Source organism: Malus domestica, chromosome 07, assembly GCF_042453785.1.
Source record: "Malus domestica chromosome 07, GDT2T_hap1".
Lineage (NCBI taxonomy): Eukaryota > Viridiplantae > Streptophyta > Magnoliopsida > Rosales > Rosaceae > Malus > Malus domestica.
Window position 1 is genome coordinate 21,387,993 of NC_091667.1, and position 8,823 is coordinate 21,396,815.

Here is an 8,823-nt window from a genome sequence, read left to right on the forward strand (position 1 = left end):
TTCATTTTGTTCTAGGGTCCTAGGGTTTGTGTATTGAGCAACTATCCCACAATTTTGCTGATAACGTGCAAAAGGTGCAAGATGCCTTCCTTGCTCATCATACTTGCCATAATATTCTCCTCCCCTATTAGATCAAACCACTTTAATTTTTAGGTCAAGTTGGTTTTCAACTTCAGTTTTAAAGACTTTGAAAACATCAAATGCACATATTTAGTTGAGATTAGGTAGAGATAACATAACCTTAAGTAATCATCAATGAAAGTGATGAAGTACCTATGACCCTCTAGAGTTTCGATTGGAAAATGACCACATATATCGGTGTGGATGATTTCTAAGAGATGAGAACTCCTAGTTGACCCTAATTTCCTTGAGTTAGTCATCTTTCCTTTAATGTACTAGATGCAATCACCATAATCTGTAAAGTCTAATGGAGGAAGGATTTCCTCCTTGACTAGGCATTGCATTCTTTCTCTAGATATGTGACCTAGACTTTTGTGCCATAACCTTGATGAACTATCTCTGATGAAAGGACGTTTTTCACATATGGTTTCAACATTAAGAGCTAATTTTTCTTTTCCATGAGTCAATTGAAACATTTCATCAACTAACAAACCATTCCTAACACGAATAGAATTTAAAAACAAATCAAAACCAAATTCATGCATATCAACCTTAAATTTCAACTTGACAAGTTTGGAAATAGAAATCAAATTTCTTCTCATGGAAGGTACAGAAACAACGTCATTTAATTCTAAACAAAAACTAGAATCTAGATAAAGCCTAACGGTGCCTATTGCATGGACTCGAACTCTCTTGGCATTCCCTACAATGACTTGAAATTGGTCTTTATTTGGTGTTTTTTGGCTTATGAAGTTCTGCAAGGAATTAGCAACATGGATGGAAGATCCACTGTCAACAATCCAAGTATTAGAAGGAATAGACACAGAATTTGACTTAAAACAGACTAAGGCCATATTAGAATTACCTTTAGCAGCCATTTTCTCTGCCCAAGTCTTATATCTATTGCAATTTCTCTTTTTATGACCTAATTTTGTTACAAAAGTAACAATCAGGATTATTGGTTTGATTGACACCAAGAGCAAGTGTCTTAGGGGAAGGATTAGGCTTTGCAGCCTCCTTATTGGTAGTATGAGAACTTCCCTTGAAGGGACGACGTTTCTGAGCATTGATGGTGAGATGCACGGAGTGAGTCTCCTTCTCTTTCTTGAACCTTTCTTCTTCTTGAGCACAAATAGAAATTAGTTCATTCACACTCCATTTGTCCTTCAAGGCATTGTAGATAATCTTGAGTTGGTCATATTTGGAAGGAAATGAGTTAAGGACCAAATGGACTAAGTACATATCAGTTATAGGGATCTTAAGACTGTTTAACTTGGTTGCAACGTCTACCATACTTAAAATATACTCCCTTATACCTCCAACTCCATCATATTTCATGGTTGTGAGCTTACTCATCAAGTTTCTAGTTTCGGCTTTCTCGGACTCCATAAACTTTGCACTCACAAATTCCATAAATTCTTTGGCATTCTCAGAAGCTGGTATTCCACCAAAAATAGCTTCAGTGATGGTCTTCTCCATGATCAGCAAGCATAATGTATTTGAGTTCTCCCACTTCTTGAATTTGAGCTTTTGTTCATTGGTGCTGGTGTTAGTTAGTGCAGTTGGTTTCTCTTCTTTTAGAGCTAAGTTGATGTCTAAAAGACCTAGAACAATCTCTAAATCTCTTTTCCACTTCTTAAAGTTGTTACCAGACAAGGGTTCAATGGAATTGATGACAGACGAGTTCACTACTGAAAGAGAAACATGGAATATGTAACTTTATTAATCTTTAACCCCAAAACTTTATACATATTTGATAAACATCTGCGGACAGATTATCAACATGCCCTTAATACTTTCACAAGGCGACTATATGAACTTAACATGAAAAACTTTTATCAAAACCTTTCACATCTGTACAAGAGCGGATATTCATATAAGTTAATATAATACCTTGTTCTATTATAGTTCACATTTGTAGACTGAAAATCCTAACTGGCAGTTATAGTTCACATTTATAATACCTTGTTCTATTATAGTTCATCGACTCTAGCTCATCCCCTTAATACAAATTCGTCGTTATAATCTGGGATTGAAATGATGGTTGGCTACTCTATTGAATGGCTGTATGATAAACAATAAAATAGGATATCACTTCAGTCTCGACATCTTTATGGGTCTTTAGTACTTGCAGCGGAATTTTAACACGTTTATATTTCATGTATGAGGGAAAGAATAAGCTAAGTTGTTTTGGAAGACCCTAATTGAGGTTGTGATTCAATTACGTGTTGCAATTTAACATGCTGCAGTGCTATTCGAAATAATATATATATATATATGTATGTATGCATATATAGTAGCAATACTACATATTGCAGATTAATATATCAATATATAAACATATATGTGGGATATTTTCATGCCTTTAATCACTAATTCAATGTCACGACAATCTTGGTATGCTTTAGGGCTTGTGAACAGCATATAGTGCAATCATAGTATGACACAGAACATGGATTATGTGCAGCAAACACGATTTTGAACAGCAATCATGCTTCTTGGCATACTTTATGCATATGATCTTATTTTTAGACTTTTAGATGCATATAACCTACGCTCTGATACCACATGTAAGTTAACTTTAATATGCATACTTGTTTGTACCATACTTGGCCAATCCCGAAACTACTGAGCACCGGTCAACGTTATACCGTCAAGGACCCAGAAGAGTTTCCCTCAAACCAGAAGGCCAATCACAGCGCGACACGTGCGACATCAGAAGCCAATCATAGTGCGACACGTGTCAACATCAGAAGCCAATCACAACACGACACGTGTCAATGTCAGAATGAAACTAGAAACTTTCTTCTATAAATAGAGATCATTCTCTCATAATATTTCCTAATGTCATTTGTACTAAATCATTCACTTGTACTCACTAAAGGAGAGCTTGAACCTATGTACTTGTGTAAACCCTTCACAATTAATGAGAACTTCTCTACTCCGTGGACGTAGCTAATCTGGGTGAACCACGTACATCTTATGTTTGCTTCCCTATCCCTATCCATTTACATACTTATCCACACTAGTGACCGAAGCAATCTAGCGAAGGTCACAAACTTAACACTTTCTGTTGTACCAAAATCCTCGCTGATTTTGTGCATCAACATTTGGCGCCGTCTGTGGGAACGACATTTATTCCCACTCTCTTCAGCTTTGTTAAGCTGGTTTCCACCATTCGTACACTCTCTTTTGACTAGGCATCCCTCTCCAACATGGGGAGCGAAAGAAGCCACAACATATAGAATGACACCCCTTTTGCACCTAGTGCGAAGCAACGAAAGAAGAAAGGAAAGAGGGTTGCTCTTCAAGCTAAAGTCGATGAGCTAGAAGCTCAAAACAACAAGATAGCAATGAAGAATGAGGTCCTTCAAAAGCAGTATGAGAAGCTCTTTGAGACACTCCACGAAACTATGCGTACTCAAACATGCAAGCTTGTTGCCCCTGTGGATATCAACCATCATTTGGGTGCCCCCCAACAAGGAGGGTTACCTTCCTTCGACACGGGTATCCCTGATAAGGAGCAAGCTAATCATCAAAACATTGATCAACATGAGACTTCTCTCAACCCAACTGCTTTGACCCGAAGCAGGAGAAGTGGAGGAAGACACCTCCTTGCAGAAGGGTTGGAAGGATCGAAAACCGTTTATCGTGACTGCCGAGACTTCCTAAAGCAACGTCGAAAGAATCCCCTCCATGTATGCTCGAAGATCAATGACCCAAGGGTTTCTGAAAGACTCGGTCCCCTCTCACGACCCAGGCCAGCTGCCAATCTAGGGAAGGAACGACATGTCCTAGAGGAACATGAAGGTATAGGGGACTTTGAGGTATTCTGACAGACTCGCCCTAGAAGTCAGTACGGCGAGTCCAAGGAAAAATCACACGCCATTGCTCAAACTTTCCTAATTCAAAGAGGCGATAGAGACTTACGAAAGAAAATCCCAGTGGTACATGACTCCACTCAAGACCCCCTTGTCCTACAGCTTCTTGAGGAAGTAAACAAATTGAAGGCCGAACGTCAAGCTGAGATACCTGACTGGAACCAACCCAGGCCTGACCCTCTCACAAGGAGGATCCTTGACACCCCCTTCAAGCAAAGACAAAATAAAAGCTTGGTTTACAACTCTATACTGGAAGGGAGGACCCAATTGAACACTTTAACCTCTTTGAGTCCACCATGGCATATCGGATGCACACCGATGAAGAGCGATGTCTTCTCTTCCCCTCTACCCTCTATAATGTAGCTCTAAACTGGTATTGTTATTTTCCACCTGAGACAGTAGAATCATTTGACGAACTGAGGAAACTGTTTGTCTCTCAACACATCTTCCAGACCGATCGATTGCATTCTGTAGATGACTTGTGCATTATTCACCAGAAGCCAGACGAGTCATTACGAGAGTATGCTGGTCGTTTCAGCCATGAGTATTCTCGCTGCGCTGAGGCAGATGACAAGACCGCCCTCAAGGCCTTCACGGCAGGCCTACGTGATTGTTTCTTCAAGTACATGATCAATGCCAACACTTGGAAGACTTACTCTGAGGTGATGACATAGGCTTACAACCATGCCTCCGCCAAGGTAAAGACATATCAAGGAAAACCCCCCACAACCACCTCTTATTAGCAAGTAGGGAGTGGAAGCCAGATCCAACCAAATGAGAAGACATCGACCTTCCAAATGGCAGCGGTGCCTCCCCCTGCCTTACTTAATAATTTGCCAAGTCAACAGACATATCAATCTCAGGGCAAAAGGAAAGATTTCCATCATCACCAGTCTCATTTTAGTAAAAGGAGTAAGGGACACTACCGCGATAACCAAGGGTATCGCTATGATAATCCTCGACCCCAGGCAGTTAACACAGTGGGTCAAGCACGTGTTAGGACAACCCTTACCCCAAGGTATGAGACATACACACCTTTGAACGCCACATGCGTGGCCATTTACCCCAGCATAGCACACTTGATATTGAAGCCAAAGCCGAGGCACCCGGATTACAAGCCCACGAAGAACAAGGGCACGTTTTGCTGCTACCACGAGCATAACGGCCATGACGGCGAGAACTGTATCACCATTCGTGATCATATTGAAGCTTTGGCACGTGAAGGAAAAATTAATCAATTCGTCCTTCACCCTTCAAGGGGTAACCGTAACCAACGCCAGGTAAATGTGATATATTCCATAAGTGGTAGCACACCCATATCTAAATCTTCCAACAGGGCCATGAAAAATAGTGAACGAGCTTTAAGGTCTGGCCACCAAGTGTTTCACGTGGAAGACATCAGGGGAGGTAAGTATCAAAAGCCTAATTGGGATTCAATATGTTTCTACCCTGAGGAAGAAAGAGGTATCATCTACCCTCACAATGACCCACTGATCGTGGAAGCTCACATAGCCGACTTTGAAGTATGACGAATCTTGGTAGACACGGGGGCTTCGGTCAATATCATGTTGCTGAAGCTTTCATGGCACTTAATGTAGCTGAACACTTGCTCGACTGCTAGATTTCTCCTTTGATAAGCTTCTCTGGTGATATCGTGCAACCTTTAGGGAGCATACACTTACCTTTCATCATTGGTACAGGCCCTTACACAGCTTTCATTACCACTAACTTCCTGGTGGTTGATTGCCCAACGTCATATATTGTCATCTTCGGACGCACATGCATCAATGATCTCAAGGCCATGGTATCCACACATATGTTGTTGGTGAAATTTCCAACCCTCTATGGCAATGGTTACATCAGAGGAGATTAACTTAGTGCACGATCATGTTACAACACTTCGGTCAAGCAACAGCACCTGTATGTGCCCAAGGAAACCCTTTCTATACATGGCCAAGTCATAAAGACCAGCCCAGACGAAGCCAACTTGGATCTTCACGGTGGTAACAGTCAACCCGATGATCATCTAAATGACTTTTTCACCCAGCAAGCACAACCTGCTGAAGAGTTGGAGAAGGTCTCTATCTCAAAAGATTATCCGGATCGCATGGTGAAGATTGGTACCACCTTATCACCACCTATTAGGTTGACATTGATATCTTTTTTGCAAGAGAACACTGAGGTATTCGCATGGTCATACGAGGACATGCCAGGCATCTCTCACGATATAATCTGTCATCGCTTAAGTATTGGCCCCTAGACTAAGCCAGTAAAACAGAAGCGAAGATCTTATGACGCTGAACAGTACGAGGCAATGAAGGCAGAAGTTGAAAAACTCAAAGGCATAGGCTTCGTCCATGAGGTCAATTATCCAACGTGGGTAGCAAATGTTGTTCTTGTTAAGAAGAATCCGACCAAGGAAAGTCTCCTGCTCTAAAAGGTCTTGTGGAGAATGTGTGTCGATTACACCGACCTAAACAAATTATACCCGAAGGATAGCTTTCCTCTTCCTCTTATAGACAGACTTATAGACTCTACGGCAGGGTGTGAACTTCTGAGCTTCATGGATGCTTACTCAGGATATAACCAAATCCTCATGAACCATCCGGATCAAGAACACACAACCTTCATTACTGACAGGGGACTATATTGCTATAAAGTCATGCCCTTTGGCCTAAAGAATGCAGGAGCGAATCAGATACTGGTCAATTCAATGTTCGTCGAACAGATTGGGAAGAGCATGGAAGTTTACGTTGATGATATGCTAGTTAAGAGCAAACATGCTGACTAACACATCACCAACCTATCTTAAACTTTCACCATTCTGAAAAGGTATCGAATGAGGTTGAACCCCAACAAATGTGCCTTCGGCGTAGGCTCTGGCAAATTCTTAGGCTTCATGATAAGCCAATGAGGCATTAAGGCTAATCCCGAGAAGATCAAAGCAATCCTCGACATGAAGGAACCGGTAACTTCAAAATACATCCAGAGCCTTACTGGCAAGGTGGCAGCCTTAATTAGGTTCATCTCTAAGGCCACAGACAAATGTGCTGCTTTCTTCAAAGCACTTAAGGGTTAAGGGAAGTAAGAAGTACATTAAATGGACTGATGAATGTGCTGAGGCATTCAAGAACCTTAAAAACTACATGAGTAAAGCTCTTTTGCTCTCCAAACCTGAGGTTGGTGACACTCTCATTATCTATCTGTCGGTATCGGCTTCAGTAGTAAGTTTCATTCTCATTCGAGAGGATGGTAATGTCGAACAGCCTGTCTACTACGCTAGCAATGCCTTACAAGATGCGGAGACACGATACTCCAACATTGAGAAATTGGCTCTAGCATTAGTCATGTCTGCTCGAAAACTTCGCCCTTACTTCCAAGCACACTCCATCATCGTGCTTACCAATCATCCTCTTTGACAGATACTTCAAAGTCCTGACACTTTTGGATAAATGATCAAATGGGCGATAACATTGGGTGAGTTTGACATCTCCTACCAACCAAAGCCAATTGAGAAGGGCCAAGTAGTGGCAGACTTCATCGCTGACTTCACATATCCTGTTGACATTGTTTCTACACCTAAAGAAGTGGTTTCATTACCCTCAGAAGCTCATAAAATAGAACCAATAACCCCAGCATGGAGTCTATATGTTGATGGCTCGTCCAACCAACAGGGTTGTGGAGCAAGACTAGTTCTTACGACCCTTGACAAAGTGGCGATGGAGTATGCTCTTCGTTTCAAATTCAAGGCGTTGAACAATGAGCTGAATATGAAGCCCTCATAGCAGGCTTATGTTTGGCCAAACACCTTGGGGTTAAACGAATTGATATCTTTAGTGATTCCCAATTGGTGGTTAACCAGGTTACCAACAACTTTGACGCTAAGGATAGCTATGTGGAAGCATATCTGGCACAAACACAATTGTTGCTCAAGCACTTCCACTACTAGATCACCCAAATTCCTTGAGCGGCAAACAATCATGTAGATGCTTTGGCTCGCCTCGCCTCAGCGGTGGAAAACAAGATTGGGAGAAAAATTCAGGTTGAATTGTTGGCAGCACCAAGCACCATGGCTGCAGAAGTGTGCAACTCACAACAAGGAGATAGTTGGATTACCCCGATTTATAGATTCCTTGCTCATGGCTCCCTTCTAAATGACAAAGTCCAAGCTAAGCAGATTCGATACAAGGCTACCCGTTACTTGATCATTAATGACCAACTCTACAAGCGGGGTTTTAACCTACCATATCTAAGATGCCTTACGCCTGCAGAGGCGGAAACTGTCATTCGGAAAATACATGAAGAAGTCTGCGGAGATCATGCTGGATCTCGATCCCTAGCACACAAGGCTTTTCACCAAGGATATTACTGGCCAACACTCCACTAAGATGCCATCAGAATATCCCGCTCATGTGATAAGTGTCAACGCTATGCAACTATTCCTCACTCCCCTCCCAAGCCGCTCACTCCTATGATCAACCCTTGGCCCTTCGCCTAATAGGGACTTGATTTGATCGGCCCAATACTTGCAGGGAAGGGCAAGGTTCGCTATGCAATCGTTACAGTTGACTACTTCACAAAGTGGACCGAAGTAGAACCCTTGGCAACCATTACTGAGGTAAAAATAGAAGACTTCGTATGGAAGAACATCATTTGCAGATTCGACATTCCCAATGCAATAGTCACTGACAACGGGCGACAGTTCGGCAACAACAAGTTCAGGATGTTCTGCTCTAAGTTCAACATCAACTTATGTTTTGCCTCCCCAGCTCATCTCTAGTCTAATGGACAAGTTGAAGCCATCAACAAAATAATCAAGCGA

General features: G+C 41.8%; 1 protein-coding gene across 1 annotated transcript; it reads right to left on the bottom strand.

Annotated features, from left to right (window-relative positions):
* Positions 1-1,038: 1,038 nt before the first annotated feature.
* LOC139197759 (uncharacterized) lies at positions 1,039-5,693 on the bottom strand. Its single transcript, XM_070825717.1, has 2 exons — positions 5,684-5,693; positions 1,039-1,811 (listed from the first exon to the last, which is right to left on the bottom strand). Exons 1-2 carry the CDS (start codon positions 5,691-5,693, stop codon positions 1,039-1,041), a joined length of 783 nt encoding a protein of 260 aa, XP_070681818.1.
* Positions 5,694-8,823: the final 3,130 nt, after the last annotated feature.